Source organism: Idiotropiscis lumnitzeri, chromosome 6 (assembly GCF_059441095.1).
Source record: "Idiotropiscis lumnitzeri isolate Australia: NSW breed Sydney's pygmy pipehorse chromosome 6, RoL_Ilum_1.0, whole genome shotgun sequence".
Lineage (NCBI taxonomy): Eukaryota > Metazoa > Chordata > Actinopteri > Syngnathiformes > Syngnathidae > Idiotropiscis > Idiotropiscis lumnitzeri.
The window spans coordinates 7,768,591-7,785,978 of NC_142396.1; the positions used below are offsets into that span (position 1 = coordinate 7,768,591).

At 40.1% G+C, this 17,388-nt stretch overlaps 2 protein-coding genes across 2 annotated transcripts; one reads left to right on the forward strand and one right to left on the reverse strand.

The window, feature by feature from the left end:
* The first annotated feature begins 43 nt into the window (after positions 1-43).
* On the forward strand, positions 44-8,340 carry ap4e1 (adaptor related protein complex 4 subunit epsilon 1). The gene is made up of 21 exons (XM_088298389.1): positions 44-361; positions 1,371-1,442; positions 1,524-1,647; positions 2,070-2,143; positions 2,220-2,341; positions 2,522-2,681; positions 2,810-2,976; positions 3,057-3,130; positions 3,228-3,350; positions 3,428-3,537; positions 3,610-3,749; positions 4,324-4,436; positions 4,520-4,638; positions 4,782-5,084; positions 5,167-5,278; positions 5,350-5,488; positions 5,762-6,005; positions 6,123-6,656; positions 6,949-7,139; positions 7,221-7,381; positions 7,830-8,340. Exons 1-21 carry the CDS (start codon positions 221-223, stop codon positions 7,988-7,990), a joined length of 3,384 nt encoding a protein of 1,127 aa, XP_088154515.1. The 5' UTR covers positions 44-220; the 3' UTR covers positions 7,991-8,340.
* Positions 8,341-9,427: 1,087 nt separating this feature from the next.
* Positions 9,428-17,047, reverse strand: cyp19a1b (cytochrome P450, family 19, subfamily A, polypeptide 1b). Its single transcript, XM_088298390.1, has 10 exons — positions 16,735-17,047; positions 15,451-15,594; positions 14,590-14,740; positions 14,370-14,524; positions 13,178-13,354; positions 12,989-13,103; positions 12,743-12,857; positions 11,228-11,390; positions 10,285-10,526; positions 9,428-10,216 (listed from the first exon to the last, which is right to left on the reverse strand). The coding sequence occupies exons 2-10, from the start codon at positions 15,584-15,586 to the stop codon at positions 9,914-9,916; spliced, it is 1,557 nt and encodes a 518-aa protein (XP_088154516.1). The 5' UTR covers positions 15,587-15,594; positions 16,735-17,047; the 3' UTR covers positions 9,428-9,913.
* Between the last annotated feature and the right edge of the window lie 341 nt (positions 17,048-17,388).

The following is a 17,388-nucleotide window of genomic DNA, read 5'->3' on the forward strand; positions in this document are numbered from 1 at the left end:
ATTTGCTCGCTGACAATAAAGTTTTCAACAGGCGGAAGTGACCTCACAGAATCATAACAATGGCCGCCTGCGGTCTCGGCATTTTTCTTCCGATGGTTATTTGAAGCGATTAATTCGTTATATCGTCCGCCTGTGTGTTACAAAGAGGCGGAGATGGTTAGACGCCCCAGTCAGTGCTTTGTGTAGAAAGCAAAACAAAACAGCTTCCGAGCGAGTCAAAATGAGTGACGTAGTGGAGAAAACCCTGACAGCTCTGCCAAGCTTGCTGTCTTTCGACTCTCAACCGGGGGCTGCCAAACTGTCTTCCACCTCCAAACTGGGAAGCCTCATCAGAGGAATAACAGAGCTAACGTCCAAGCATGTGAGTTTGTTTTTCGCCAAAGATGTAATATAATATAATTAGTCACGTATACCATGAACGTGAACAAATGCAACTTACTCTGCAGTCATGTATAGTATAATTGTTGAGTACAAGTATTGTCAAACTTTTGGGTCCAGGGACTCCTGGCAATGGAGACAGGCCTCATAATCCTAGTGGTAATTAAATGCCAGAGGAATTTAAAACGTTGGCTATTTTAGAGAGTGCAATGTTAAGACAACAAATTCACATTTTTAGGGGGAAACAAATCCTGTATGAGAGTACAGTCCTACTGTTTTAAGAGAAGTAGTTGTATTCTTTACATGCGCTGGATTGTCTAAATATTGTAATGTTAGGAGAGTAAGGTCTTATTTTGAAGGTAAAGTCCTGCTAAAAAAAATAACATCAAATGTGTTGATCATATACGCCATAAAACACAACGGTTGCTAGTCTCTCTCCACATCCACAAGGAATGATAAAAATGCCAGTCCCCATTTGCAAGAAACTATGCACCTTTTAAAGTGTTGCAACGTTATTTTAAATTTTGCAGACATTCAAGCTACGGCTCACGGACTGCAATTTGAGAACCATTCATTTAGTTAACCTGGATGTATATCTGAGGGGAAAAAGCGAAAGTTTGCCACAATATATTTTTTCCGATTTTGTATTGGGTTAAAAACATGTATTACGGTCAGTGAAGCCTCCAAATTGCCTGTACCCACTAAAATGATGATAACAAGCAGAAAGGAAAATTTGTTAAATTGAACGTGTACTCATATAAAATCATGCAATGAGTTAATAAAAGGAAACGTTAACAAAATTCAGACACCTTAAAAAAAACAACTATTTTTTGGCAACATATTTGATTAACTAACTTGACATAATTCTTGGCAAGTCAAACAGTATAACACTATCCAGTGGGACTCATTTTTAGCTCACTCAGTGCAGTCAGTCTGGTGAATGAATTATGGAGCAATTGTCTGAGACTTTGTCACATTTTCATCCTGTTCAGGAGGAAGAGAAACTGATTCAACAAGAACTGACGGCCATTAAAGATCAAGCGTCATCCCCTAACACATCCATGGTTTGCTTCACAAAATATATTCTTTGCCCTTGCGCAAGAATAGCATGAGTGTCAATGTTGAATTTTGGTGTCACACGTCAGAGGCAGATGAAAGAGCTTATGGTGCGAGCCATGTACTGTGAGATGTTGGGCTACGAAGCTTCCTTCTGCTACATTCATGCCATCAAGCTGGCTCAACAAGGCACTGCATTGGAGAAGAGAGTTGGTATGTGCCTGTCTGTGTGTGAGATTATTTTAAGGGAAAAAAAATCCTTTCTTCACTCGTCAATGTTGTCATTTTGATTGAGCTTGAACATTTTATGAACCCACATTATCTTAATCCTTAACTTGACATAAATGTTAAAACTCAGTGTAGTTTTAAAATTATTTTTTATTTAAATATTAATTACGGTGGAACCATTTTTCAATTTAAAAACATTGGTTAATCCGTCCCAAAATTGTTACTTGTAATTTTTAAATAAAGTAAACATTAAGGTGAAGAACAGCTGGTGCACATTCTATTTGCCGTCTTTTATTGATGATGTCAGTTTTTGGGCATTTTAATAATAATAGTTATTATTTTCATTTTTTTGTTTCCTTGTAATCTTGTGCTTGCTTTTTAAAAAATATTTTGTCTGTCATTTCCAGGTTACCTTGCTGTGTCTTTGTTTCTAAATGATAGTCATGAGCTCCTCCTGCTCCTTGTAAACACCGTCTTAAAGGTTCGTAAATCTTTTTTCCATAAATAATTTTCTTTTAATATGAAATTAGTCATATCCATGCCTTTTATGCATTTAGGATCTCCAGAGCACAAACCTCATTGAAGTGTGCATGGCTCTCACAATTGTCAGCCAGTTGTTCCCCAAAGATATGATACCTGCAATCCTCCCTCTCGTGGAAGAGAAGCTCACTCACCCCAAGTAAGAATTCTTTTTTTTTTAGGTATGTTTCATTTTTGCATCCACTGACCATCACCCAACGTGGCTCTTACATCAAATCTCAATAATAGTTTTCTGTCGAGTGTATGTTTGCCTGATATTGAGTCATAAAAAGAAAAACGTTTGGACCGATTGAGATTTCTGATAACTTTTTTTTCATAGAGAAATCATTCGACGAAAAGCAGTCCTGGCACTGTATAAATTTTACCTAATTGCACCCAATCAAGTTCAACACATCCATAACAAGTTTCGCAAAGCTTTGTGTGACAAGGACCCGGGTGTTATGACGGCCTCACTGCACATCTACTTACAGATGATCAAGGTATTTTTTTTCTGCTTATGACAATAACACTTTACTGTGACCTGTGACATGATAAAACAAAATACACACATTTTAGTTTGATTAACCTCGGCGTTTGTTATCCTGCTATTTGTTTTTCCTTGCTTTAGGAGAATCCAGAAGGTTCCAAGGACTTGACAGGCAGTTTTGTCACCATTTTGAAGCAAGTGGTGGGTGGAAGACTGCCAATGGATTATAACTATCACAGTGTTCCTGCTCCTTGGCTTCAAATCCAGCTACTCAAAATTCTGTCCTTACTTGGGAAAGATGACCAGAGGTAATTAAGCCGAGTCGTAACAGATTTGGGCATTCAACGCTTTGCTTTGACTCTGATTTATTTATTCATGTGCAACACAGCACAAGTGAGATTATGTACGAAGTCCTTGATGAGTCTTTACAAAGAGCTGAGATGAACCACAACATCACTTATGGTATCGCACGTTTTGAAATAATGAACAATGTGCTTTCTAAATGCCGCTTCATCTTCTTCTAATTTCACTTTCGTCAACCTCTTTTGTCTTTCTCCAGCAATATTGTACGAGTGTGTGAAATGTATTTACACAATTCATCCACAAGGAGAACTCCTGGAAAAAGCTGCAAAATGCATCGGCAACTTTATTTTGTCGCCAAAGATTAACCTGAAATATATAGGTAGGCAACCTACAGTGTATTTTTTTTTTTAATTGATAAGTCTGTCTACCTAAGTAAATGCTTTGCTGGTGCTGCAGGCTTGAAAGCGCTCACCTACGTGGTCCAGCAGGATCCTGAAATGGCCCTGCAGCATCAGATGACCATCATAGAATGCCTCGATCATTCTGACCTCATCATCAAGCGCGAGGTGAGATGGATGCTGGTGGATTTTCCTGGGTATCCACTCCCCTAATATTCCGGAATCGTTTTCTGCACATAGACACTGGAGTTGCTCTTTAGGATCACAAACAGCAAGAATGTCACCGTCATTGTGGAGAAAATGCTGGAGTTTCTGCGCACCAGTCAAGATGACTACACGACTATTGACCTGGTGGGGAAGGTGGCAGAAGTGGCTGAAAAATATCCTTGATAAATATTTTTGTTCACAAGGCTTCTAATCTGAATCTGAAATTGTTCCTTATAGTATTGGCATTCCATTTGATATCAACGACCTTGGCCATTAATATTCATTGTTTTCTTGATTTTTAAAAAGGGAGTGAAATCTGAATCTGTTGAGAATTGTTACCAGTAGAGCCCTGGCAAGGACATTCTCTAGAAAGAGCATGTTTCAAAATGTGTGGATGTTTTTTTTTTAACTCGGCAATTAAATTACTTTAACTATAAATTTAAAAATGCTTTCATTAGAAAAATAAATAGAGGTGAATATAACCCAAGTTTTTTTTAACTTACTGTCATAATATCAATAAACACAATACAGATGTGCTTTTTTTTTTTTCTTTTTTGTGTAGATTCTTAGTCATCCAAGTCAAAGGTTGAATCAAAGCCTGTTCGAACTTGTTTGTTTAATTTGTTGTTTGTTCTTGTTTTCCAAAAATGTGCCAAAATGACTTGGGCAATTGCTTTTAGACCAACAAGCTCATTTGAAAATGTGCCTGGAATCAATGTCGTTGCTTTTCCGATGAAACATTTCTACATATGCACCTGACAACAAGTGGTTCATTGCCACAATGAACACTGTCTTCTCACTGGGTGGAGACTTGATGCAGCCTGACATCCCCAACAACTTCCTCAAACTGATCTCAGAAGGTGCGACACATTTTTGTAATATAATACTATTTCCGTTCTTTTTATCTGATCATCTCCAATGTGTCTTTCTTCAACTGGTCCAGGTTTTGAGGGCGGTGAAGAAGACAGGACATTGAGGCTTTTTGCAGTGGATTCCTACGTGTCTCTGTTACAAGGAGAGCCTGGGAAGCTGCCTCAGCGCTTCCTCCAGGTCATCAGCTGGGTGAGTGCGATATCTATGCTGGCCGTCATGCGACAATGTCGCACATTCTTGTAAATGTCACATTTTCAAGAAGCGGCTCCAGTTACCTTGCCGGTGTATTGTTAGAAATAATAAATCTTTACAGTCTTGTGTTTGTGTTTCAGGTCCTTGGCGAATATTCTCATTTGAGAGAAGATCTGGAATCTGCCACCGTTGTGAGGCTTCTGGCTAATGTTTTGGACTTGAAACAGGCCACCAGTGAAACGAAGAGCTGGGTCCTCTTGGCAATGACGAAACTTTGCGAGGGAGAGGCAGCTATGTCTCTGCTTCATGGAGTTTCCGAAATATACAGCAGCTCCATGGACACAGTCCTGAGACAAAGGGCTCAGGAACTGGAGAACCTCCACTTGAATCCTGAGTTGTGGGCCAGGGTGCTACCTCGAGATGCCTTCATAGAGCCTCTGGAGGTAACATGCAGTAACTTTGGAATTGGTGATCATATAGCAGCAATCAGCACTTCACCATTAATGTTTATTCCTGGGTTACCAGGTTGATTCCTCTTTGTCTTTTTTGGATGAATATGTATCGGAAGCGCTGGCTGCTGGCGCTGCTCCTTACAAGTCTCCACATCAACGTCAGGAAGAGCTCACTCATGCAAAAGGTTCAGTGAAACTTCAAATAAGTTGATAATGTGACAGCGTCTGAATTGCTTTGTTTTGATTCCTTCCTCAGCTCTAAGCATGGAGCCCTACAGCCTGTCGCTACCGATCAGCATGTCCACGTGCAGTTTAGACGGCAGGCAGTCTCCCACCTTGCCCTCTGTGAGCTCTGGGCTGTCGGGTGACAGTACCGACCCCTCACACAAAGCAGGGTTTGTCAACTCAGCGCCTCTTCATTTCATAAGGAGACTTTTTAAACTCACTGCACGGATTTAGTATTCCTATTTCAATTAATTTTGTATATCTCAAAATTCACCTCTCAAGGCACTTTGCATATGGAACAATTTTAATACAACAAATTTGATTTCCAAGCATTATAGTTTAAAACCCAACAAAAATGATTTGAGAAAATCAAACCTTGAACTGAACCAAGACTAAATGTGGGACAGTACCAGTAACTATGTGATGCCTACTGTCCATTTCAGTCCCACAACTCTAAAACTGGATAAAGTGAAGCGGGTTTGGGGGAGGGAAGGCTACCTGGCCCAGAGGGAAACTGCAGAAGAACCTGCCAAGGTTGAACTGCCTAGTCCGGTCCATTCAGCCGGCCAGATGGGTGAAATCGTCATCTCGCAGAATCCTACCCCACAACCTGCTCTGGATCAGGAAAAACAACAGCTGGCGTCTTCGTTGTTTGTCGGGCTTAGCTCCCAAACGTCTTCGTCCTTGGTGAATAAATGCCTATTTGCCCCCTTTTAAAAATTAAATTGCATTCGACTACTTTGCGATGTAGATTTCAATTTGATTAATTGTGCATGACTCCCTGACTCTTTATATCCCAAACAGATGGGAAAGTCTGAGCTAAAATCCCAAAGGTTTAGGAGAAAGGCAAAAGATCCGGTCTCATCCTCAGAGATCAGCAAGCAGACACCCAACTCCATCATCCCTATTCCCAACAGCGTCGACAATCTGCTGTGTAACATCCCACTGGACTCCGATATGGACCCTGAGCCGTCCTTACCCTCAAGTAAGCCCACTGCTGCTAACAGTACCTGCGATACAGAGGGCGAGCTAACCGAGTGCGACATGCAGGGACCTGAGCCTGGTCTCTTCAGGGACAACGGTTTAATCACTGCTGGATCTGTTGAGAGAGAAAAACCAGTGAGAATGAAAGACTTGTGTCTCACCTCATACCTCCCTGCTGACTGCGTCGGAGCGACCCACTCCGAAGTTACTCCTCTCACTTCCAGCCACGGCGTGGATCTGTTCGCCTGCCATGTGCACAAAGATGACAGTTTGGTGCTGGTTGTTTTCATTTCCAACTCCTCCGACTCTGATGTGCAGAGGTTACTCGTGCAGTTGGCTTCAGAAGATGTTGAGGTAAATTAGAAATGAGCTCTTCTTTACACAGCACAACATTTGATTCAAGACTGCTGTGAAGTATTAAATATCCGTCTTGGTGCTTGAATGTTGTTTGTGACGAGACAATTTCACTAACGTGAGTTTCCATGCAAAACAGTTTGTGGTAATGGAAATATATATATAACATAGATTGCATATTTAAAATAACCTCACATACTTGGAAAAGTATGGGCTCACGAGTAGGATCTACTGGAATCCATTGATCTCAATGTTCATTATATCAAAGTTTTACCATTTTGTTCCACCCCAGGTGTCCTGCATCTCTGAAAGTCCAGTAGAAGAGTTGAAGTGCCACCACGTAGAAGTGTGTCAGTCCTCCCTGACTGCCAAGAGGCCTTCAGTTCATCTTCAAATGTCTGGCCTGGTTTCTTTCAACATGCCTGACGGGACTCCTCAGACTATCCACTTCTCATACAAACTGCCACTTCCCTCCTTCATTAGGTGAAATATTTGCTGCCATACACAATACTGAATATGTGACTATTTGCTTGGCTTGGACAGACTCATATGTTTTGTGTTCAGGCCTTTGGCGCTGTCCACAGAAGAGTACGGCACAATGTGGCTGGCGTTCTCGCACGATACAAAGCAAAACCTGACGCTCGTTGCAGACGTCCAGGATCCTCTGAGAGTGACGTTGGATGTGCTGGAGAGGAAACTTCACCTTCATGTGGTGGCCATTATAGGTAAAGATTCATTTATTTTGATCAGTGGTCCCGAACCACCAGACTGTGACCCGTTACCGGTTCGTGGGCCACTTTGGACGGGGGCCGCCTAAAGGGAGAAAAAAAAAAACTTGCAGTACTTCCATTTCATTTATGAATCGAGGCTGGAATATATTTTATTTTGAAAAGTGCCCAGCTTCTCTCCATTACATTTATGATGGACTCGTGATGCATTTCAAGATACTAATTGTCTCAGTCGCATTTCGCTAATATTAAACCCACAAGCTTGCAAAATGAGTAAAAACAGACGACATACAAAGCGTTATAGTAAGTTATATATGTTCAGACACTTGTTCTGTGGAGTCTTATCTTGGCGTATTTCAGTAGGGTGCCCCTAATATAGTAGAGCACCTCAAGCTGAATATTCTCTTTTGCTTCCAGTAAGACTTTTTTTTTTGGGTCCCTCCAGGAATGGAAGGAATTGTAGCTTGCCGGCTCCTCCGTGATCAGCCATGTTTGATGCACTGCCGGGTGCATGGCGGCGCGCTGTCCGTGTGGTTGCGGTCTCCGGTCCCAGACCTGCCCGACTGCCTGCTCTATCATTGTCAGAGAGTATTACAGGAACTTTGAACCTCTGACACCGCTGAGCTGCATCAGCTCTGGACAAGAGGACTGACTACAGGCAGAGATGACAAATTCAAGTGCAGAAAGTAAAACCCCTGCCACAGTTTGGCTTTAACCACAGGTGCTTCTCCTCAACCTCCAGGTAAACAAGCGGGTTTTTACTTTCTGGTCCTGGATTTGACACCTCTGACAACAGCATAGAACAAAAAGGGAGTATCAACGATTAACACATCCACTAAAAACTCACTGGACTAACATTAGGTAGCTTTGATAATATACAGAATTATTGCGATACACAATAAATATAAGTAAGAGTATGCTGGTGTGGCCAACAACCGTATGTACATTATACCCCCCCCACCCCCCCCATGCGTCTTGAAGTCTTTTCAGCTGATGATTTTGTCACTTGTATAAAATCTGGACCTGAAGAATTAAATTATCAGAATAAAAAAAAAACTTAAAATAAAGAATGCATTAATGCTGAAAAGAAATCAAACCACTTGCTTGTATTGGTTTAGTGAAAATGCTGGAGTATTGTTTGGTACCAAATAATTGGAATTAATTGTGTGTCTTAAAATGAGTTGCCATATTTGAAGGCAAATGCAACACTTTGTTCAATTCATTCAATTGAGTACATCGCCATTGAAGTTTTAAAGCAGTAACAAACTGATTCAGATGAAGCTGATGTTTTGTCTTAAATGTGATGATGAATTTTTATTATGTGTTTATTTTCCATTCATGTCTTGTTTTGATCTATGCACTCATCTTTCTGGTTGTCCGTTTAGTGAGAGGTGATAGATATACATTCTTATATTTTTGTATTTAAGCTGTATTGAAGAAAATATTTATTGGTTTTATATGCTCGCTCAAAGTTTTTTGTATTAGTTCAATATGAATGAAAAGAAACCTTCGCATGCTGTTATTTTCCGCTGTGCGAGAGTCAGTCAGCCTTTTTAATTTAGTACAAACTGACGGAAAATGATTTTGTTTTATTGTTGCTTGTGAAGCATTATAGTGGATTTAAAGCAAAACCTAACACTGAAGCCTTATGTTCTAAAGCCAGGATGGCGTTTTTTGTTTGTGCCCATGGTACAAAAGGAAGTTGTAGTTCAGATTGCAGAGTGCCTGATGCAAATACACTAACTTGAAAAAATTCATCAAGTTCAACATGATTCTATTGTCATCATCATCATTTCATGCTGTGCATGAATGAAGGCGTGTACATGCAAATACTGATGATTGTTGTTTTTGTCAAGCAGTATTTTGTTTTCAGTTAACAAAGGTGTGAAGAGCAATGCTAGACAGTCAAGTCAGTAAAATGTCAATCCTATTTTTTGTGTTATGAATGGTCATCCTTAATGTCGCATTTCCGATACAATTACAAGGGGGGGGAAGTGTTGAACGAAATGTGTCGCGTGAAGTGAAACAATACATTAAACCATATTTACTGAAATCCTAAAGAGATTTTATTTTGTATTTTGTGCTGTCTCACAATGTGATGTGAAAATCACAACATCCCTGTTAGTTTTGTTGAATGCTCAGGTAAGGTGCTCACTAGCGCGAGTGTGCGCTGCTTGGTAATTACGTGGAAGATCCTCCTGTGTATTAAGCGTCGCTATTAACGTGAGTGACTTTAATATGGTGCAAAATCAATCACGGCTCAAAGCACCTTTCCATTCTCCTCTACTGGAGAGAACAGGTGGAGGTTCTACCAAGTGATGTCTGCCATCTAGTGGTAAACAGTGTTATTACAAGTTAAAACTGACTCTAAAATGGTGCAGAATCAATCATGCTCAAAGGATCTCTACTTTCTTCTCTACTGGAGAGAACAGGTGGAAGTTCTACCAAGTGATGTCTGCCATCTAGTGGTAAACAGTGTTATTACAATTTAAGCAGAGCGAGAGTGACAAGCCACTGGAAGGCACAAATTTAGCACCTTTTTTCAGACAGCGGAAGCATGTAGTTCAAACCGATAGTGTCGTCGTGAAAAGCGTATGCATGTTGCGTTGTTCTCGGGATGAAGCGCATGGCCAGGCTGTGTTCGTCTTCCACCGGCTGCTGCGACAGGTCGTTTGTCTGCCTGATGCTGTTGACGGTGCAACCTTGGCGCGGACACACGCTGAAACGAGACAGGAGCGTAACCAGGACGGCCTTCATCATCACCATGGCGATGTGCTTGCCCACGCAGGAGCGAGGCCCGCATCCAAACGGCTGGAAGAAACGTTTGGGAACCTGGCAAGAGAGAGAGCTCATGTGGCGGTGCAACGATGATTTTTGCAGTAGAATACTGGAAAACTTACCGATTTGTCAAAATTGTGCAGGTTGAACTCTTTGGGTTTGGGGAAAAATTCCATTTTATGCATACGACCAATGTTGAGAATGATGTTCGTTCCCTTTTTAATGCTGATGCCTTCAATGATGTCATCTTCCAGAGCTTTACGCATGGTGAAATCAACCACCGGGTGATACCGTAACGACTCATTGATGAAAGTCTCCAGCACTTTTAGACGTGCGTAATCCACATTTTCTACTCCACTTTCACCTGCAACAGCAATGGTCAGGTATGAAGGTTTTCAATTTTCCATGTTATCCATCAATACCAGTAATGGAGGCCTTCTCTGCTGGCCTATCAGAAGCACCACAACAATTGTAATATTTGTTCCATGGCATTGTATTAATTTCATAAACCAATCGGAATTTAAACTTAACAGGAATTTCTGTCTTTGGTTGGTTTGACAAGCAAATCAAGTCGATCTATCGACATATTTATTCTTCCGATTGATACTGTGCATGTCCGCAATTAGTGATGTCTTGACCACATTTATTTTTTTTTTTGCACCTGGTTCCGGGTAATTAATTTTGACTATCTGCCAATACTGAGTCCCGATCTAATACCTCAGCAACACATTAAGAATTGTCACTTATGTTATATGTTAGCAGTGGTTTACATCACATGAACAATACAATATTTTATTCACGACTTTAGAAATTAAGTTAATATAAAAATCCAATCTTTGTACTGGTTATCTGAAAACGTATCTGCCCTGATTTCTGATCAGGTGATTGGATCAGGACAACCCTACCCACAATGGCTCGGAGCCAATAATCAATTCCAGCGAGGCCACACATTGTGAGGAGAAGCCGGCCAAACCGTGGCTCGCTGGTCTCGTTCACACGCTGTCTGAATTAAGTCAGAGAATTCCCAACTGAAAAGCGATGAATCCAATGATCATTTCTACATACTGATGACGGCGTCCATCTCCGCTACCAGGCTGTGTTCTGTGTCTGGGTTCTGTTTGAGCAGCATCAGCATGAAGAAGAGGCTTATGGAGAGAGTGTCAGGAGCGGCGATCACCATCTCCAGCACGCACTGCCTTACGTTGTCGCCAGAGAGCTCCCCCTGGTTCTGTTCGGTTAGGTCAGATAAGGTCATTGTTTTATTTTGATGGGATTTAAATGAGGGTGGCAGCAATCTCATAGGACACATTATTCCGTAATGTCTGGTATTCACCCATCATGGTTTTGGCGAGCTACAGCCTCTCCCAGCAGACTATGGGCAAAAGGAATGAATAGAAACTTAAAGTGGAAGTCAAGTCCAAAATGTTCTTTGCAATTGTATGTTCTATGTGCCCCTATGAGGAACACTGTCATATGATTTATGTTGTGTTCATGGAATAACAATTGAGAAGAATATTCGACTTGTTTTCAGCCATCCAAGGAGGCTGACAATTTATGCAGCACTGACCCTCGCTGGTGTCTGAAACTGATGTCGCAGTGCCCATGGGCTGAGCGGAAATCGATGAGTGGCTGAACTTAAACTTTTTCGTTTGTTTTTTTTTCATACTTTTTTTTTTGGGTGGCTTTAACAATGCGCTGTTTAATGACGTGATTAATTGAACTTGGCGTGACTTCTATCGGCTGAACAAAACCCAAATACTAACCTCATCCATCCAGGGAGTGTGCACTCTGCTGGTGACATAAGGTACTGCACCCATCTCTCTCATTTCTATGTGGAGGACGTCTTTTGACCACATTTTTTAATGCCCTGTTAATCCATAATGGACGTCAAAACTTTACACTCCATCCATATTTAGTCCAACACTGACCTGTGAGCTGCATTCTTTGACTGTCTGAGGGTTGTCAGTTTGTACAAAGAAATTTTCAATGTTCAGAAAAATGTGTAAAAGAAATAAGTGTGACGGTGCATTATTAAATCCTCCAAAGAAATAGTTTAACTTAAAAAAAGGTGTTTCAACTCCTTGTGGGCGGAGTCAAATATTTAGGATCCACCCCCATATTCAGCCACTCCTCGATCTGCGCTCTGCAGCCAGGGCTACTCTCATGGGGCTGTATTGTGAATACCACGGCTCACCTGTTTTCTGGTTTTGGTCACATGACGTTGGGAAGTGAGCCCATTGGTACTTGCTCGTCAATTTCAGTCAACAGCAGGAGGCGATGCTGCATAAAATATTAGTCTCTTTGGATGGTGAAAAAAAAGATGATTTATTCTGCTCGTCCCCCCTCAGGTTCGGTGCCTGAGGCCATCGCCAACGTCAGCCACGCTGCAGGCTGCCGCTACCAATGAGTCGTTTGCCTAAATCAGCTGGGATAGGCTCCAGCTCACCCGTAATCCTGATAAGATCGAGGTGTGATTTGAACTCTCTCCTCTGTATTAATTATAAAATACATATTAGATCCGATGCAGTGAAGTGTCCCAAATCAGCGTTGTCACTGAGAAATGAACAGGTGATATGTCACCTGAGCGAAGATAAGTTCCGTTGCAAAGTCGAGTTCATCATCCAGCTTCTCGGATTCTCTAATTGTCTTTCTTTTCAAGTCGAGAAGCATCTCCATTGCGTCTTGAAGCTCCTGGCTGGTCATAGAAGAAAGCAAGGCAACAATCAAGTGCAGTGGAGGTCAATTTATTTTTCTCCAAGTACTGTCTGCTCTATGAGGCTCATCATTGGATTGGAAGATGTTTTTACTTGTGTGATTGCATCTTACGCTGCTTTTTTATGTTTATTGTAAAGCCATCCAATTTTGAAGAATATGCCCGGCTTAATCAGAACTGCTTGCCAAGTTTTGAAATAGTTTTGGATTTTCAGCAGCAACACTGTCTCTGAAATATAAGAAAAAACATTTGGATTGGCAGTTTAACAATCAGACGGAAGACAAAGTATATTCTAATCTGACCGTTGAGAGGCACCCTGAGGAATAGTTTGTTGGAGATATCCACCACGATGGCTCTCAGCAGATTGAGAGCGTCCACGTGTCCCGACTGGTCTGTCATGTCCTGGAGCTGATCCAAATGTTCTTCTGTGGAACTCACGCAGATAGACGCTGTCCTCTTAAGACCGGCTCCTGTCAGCGCTGGCAATTCATAAAATGTGTCGGGTATAACATAACGTTTTTTTTTTTTTCACATGCTTAGATTTTATTTTATAAATGATTGTATGAAGATAACACTGGTCAACAGCAAATTATATATATATATATATATATATATATATATATATATATATATATACACACACACACTTTTTTACACTGACTTTCTAGCACATCAGGTTTTTGTTTGTTGTTTTAAAGTTTGATCAATTTCAATTCAAATTTTTACATTTTACCATTTATAGCTATGATGTTTCAGAGAAAAACTCCACCTGTCGCTGAATCTAATCTTACTAAATATTTTATTAAATGATGTGCTATTATTTGTATTATGAATATTTATTTTTTTATTTATTTTTAATTATTATCATTGTTGTTGTTGTTTTTATAAAAGCCTGATGTAGTAGAGAATCAGTGCTAAAAATTAATTCAGATTGCATCCCTGATTAACATTTTTTTTTTAATTTGTTGACCGGGGAAATTTTCATACATGGGTTAAAACAGCATGAAAACCCATTTTAAATAAATAAAAGAATGATCATATTTATTATAGATAGATAAACTGTAGAGAAATACAGTGCTATTAGTATAACCCTTAAAGTGTTGAATATTTGAATACTACCATTGCAGCAACATATGTAGCCAGACAATATAACAATACTCACAGGCATGTATTCTTTATCCTCTGAGAAAAACAACTAATATTACTGCAGTTTACTGAGTCACTTAAAGTAATTTTGAAAGTCTTCTTCAATGTTTATCTTTAGGACTGCATTGCACTGCCTCCCGGTAGCTATAAGTCATGCACACGGAGAGGAGATACAATGAATCATGACATAAACTATATAATTCTTTCCATTTTATTCAATTAGGTCAGTGGTATTTTTCTCCTTATACGCATTCACTAAATCGTTGGTTGAGTTTAAAATGTGTGCCTTGTCTCAGTAAATTGGTATACAAAGCCATCTAATTTGATGCACACAAAAAAATTCCTTACCTTTCAAAAAATAAATTCGGACTTTTTTCCAGAGTTCCACATCGCTGTTAAAAATAATTCCCCTCCCTTCCATCCCAATGCACTCCAAGCCTTTTTTACTCCCAAATCGGGCGACGTAATGAGCACTCCTCAGGACATGATAGACCGCAGAGGACCTGCAAGAAAAGCTTGACTGATGACATGATTGTGCAAAAAGCTGTTCAACCTCTGAGGGACTTGCTTGCTGATGATGAGGGTCTCCTCGCTGTCGATCCACACCCGAGCGATACTGCCGTATTTGTTGTTGTAGTAGTTGCTCGCGGTTCCAATGCCGGTCCAGATAAACCGAGCATAGGAAAGAACCGGACCGAGTCCTGCCATAAAAGATGGACCTGAAGGATGAAGTGGAAATTGAGGAAGCAGGCCTTTTCCTACGCGCATCTGTCATAAATTTTCTATTGCGGTTGTAATGGACAAAATTGGAATTGAGCACAATTAGTCAGTTTAATTTGGATGTAATTCCACTGTCGAGCACTAGATAGCAGCACACTATTTTGTTTGATAAAGTGTAAATTTGATAGAAGAACAACAAAAACAGGATTTCAGCTCAGCCAAATTTAAGATGAGGATTGTTGTCAAAATCCTCTTCAATCCTGCTTTTTACACCTAGAAAAAAACGACAGCTCTCGTTTCATTTTATAAAATAAATATTTGTACATAATTGATGATGTGTATTGTGAGATAATTTAAATTTATCATTTCCGGGAAAAAAAAACATTTGTTAACTGTAATCAAATCAGTACATTATTATACTGTGCAATATTTTGTGTTATCTGTTGCTCTTGCTCCCTCTCAATATGTTTAAATGTAGTTTTGTTATTTTGCACGTGTTTTAAAGATCTTAAGTGCCATAGATTCCATAGAAACATGCCTAGAGAGAGGGTAGTTCTAGAGTATATTGCAGATTTCCCTCCGCTGCGGGGGTGGTCTGGAACGTAACTCGCGAGATGGCAGGTCATTCCTATAATTCCTCCTTGGATTAATTATTGAATTGGCTGTGAGGTGGGCGCAATTATTTACATTACTTTCCTTTTGGTATTACCTGGTATGTTTGACCACTGAGTCCATTTCCAGGTGGTGAGGAGCAGCAGCAACAAAAGTAGAAGCAGTAAAGAAACGCCGTCGGACACCGGGTAACCCACAGTGTGGCCAGTGGTGAGCACCTCGAGCAGTGACATGTTTGTACCTAATGTTTTGGCCACAGAGCAACAAGAAGTTCAATTATGTTTAGTTAATCTTAAATTATTTTTTTATAAGAAGTTGATATTTATTTAGGTACAATTTCATTTCAACTTTTTTTGTGCAATATGTTTTAATTGTTCATTATTGAAATAAAGTATCCCCTTGTATACTTTAGAACGGTGTTAATAGTGGAACCGTGAATAATGTTACAGTGACATACAATGATAATAAAGGGGAAGTCAAGTTAAAAAAAAATATTTCCAATGATATGTTAATGGTGCCCCACTAGACAAAACACAACATTCTGATTATTATTATGTTTGTTGGATATGAATTAAGCATCAAAGTCCATCTGTTTGGATCCAACTCAGTGGGCGGCCATTTTTTCACTTGACTGAAAATTATATCACAGTGTCTAAGGGCCCAGGTAAAGACCAATCACAGCTCACCTTTTTTTCTGGGTTTGGTCATGTGACATTCGCAAGCTGAGCCCTTAGGCACTGTGATACCGTTTTGAGTTGAGAGCAAGTAGTAAAATGGCTTCCCACAGAATGCCAGGTTTAGACTAGTGGGGCCACATAGAACACATTATTGTAAACATTTTTGGCTTGACTTCCTTCAATTATTCATTTTTAGGAATAAACTTATTTTTTATGAACACCTAAGACTTCGATAATGCTGTATTTTAATATTGGTCAAGATGGTGGCACCTGGAAAGCACAAGTGTGTTTTTTTTTTCCAGGTGGTACGTGGTAAAAAGTTTGAGAACCACTTATTTACAGTACATCACACTGCCTATCATTACCCTGACTCATGTTTAGAAATCTTAAACTATTTTATAACCTTAGCTTTAGAGTCCATATATAGTTCAATAATAACATAATGATGACATAAGGAAGTCCATGTCATTCTAACTGCACAATTATTCTATTATCATTTTGTCTGGTTTTGAATGCTGAAGTATTTCCCGTCTAATATGCATTCACCCATAAAATTCCATTTCAGAGAAAACAAAACTCCCATTTTAAGTATTTTGTGGTTACAATTGACAGTTCTAATGTTTTCCCCCCGAGATAACACATAACTGTTAATTTGAGGTTAATTGAGTTTATAAAACAATTCTTATTAAAGTTGCCTCACTCACCTTTGTGGTCCACTGATGCTGCTGTCAGCTTGGAGTGCCGTCTGAGCGGATGCAGAGCTTCCTTCACGAGTTTTATAAGATGAGCTGCTCTCTCTGGCCAAATAAATCACTGTGCTTTGAGAGTTTCTAAATCCTTTATTTTATTTTTTAAATGGCTTTCACTTTGTTCCTTGTTGCCTGGAAACACGAGCGCTTTGGCGTCTCGAGTACCACAGTGCTCTCAGAGTAGTGAGCAGTGCACATCTGAGTCACAAAGCAACGTCCAAAAGAACCCAACCCGTTCCACCAAAGAAATGTTTTTTATTAATAAGGATGAAAAAGCGGAGTTCTTCAATTGGTCTTCACATGGCCTTGCTGCACATTCAGTTTTGTTTGAAAGGAAGGAAGAAAGAAAGCCTGCTTCCCAAATCTTTGGAGTGTGGAGGCTTTTCAAGGGGAACTTAATTAGCTGGGTCAGACTAACCTGTGTCAAAGGGAGCGAGGATTTAACTGTTCCAAAAGGAGAATATAGGAGAATAATGAGCAATTTTTCAGTCCATGCTGCTGTCACTGCTTGGGGAGGATAGAAAATAAAAGCTGAAATTGTAAAGTAGAAAAATGGAGAAGAGAATTAATGCGGATGTTGGCGACGTCATTCAAGCTTGGTGGCCTTGA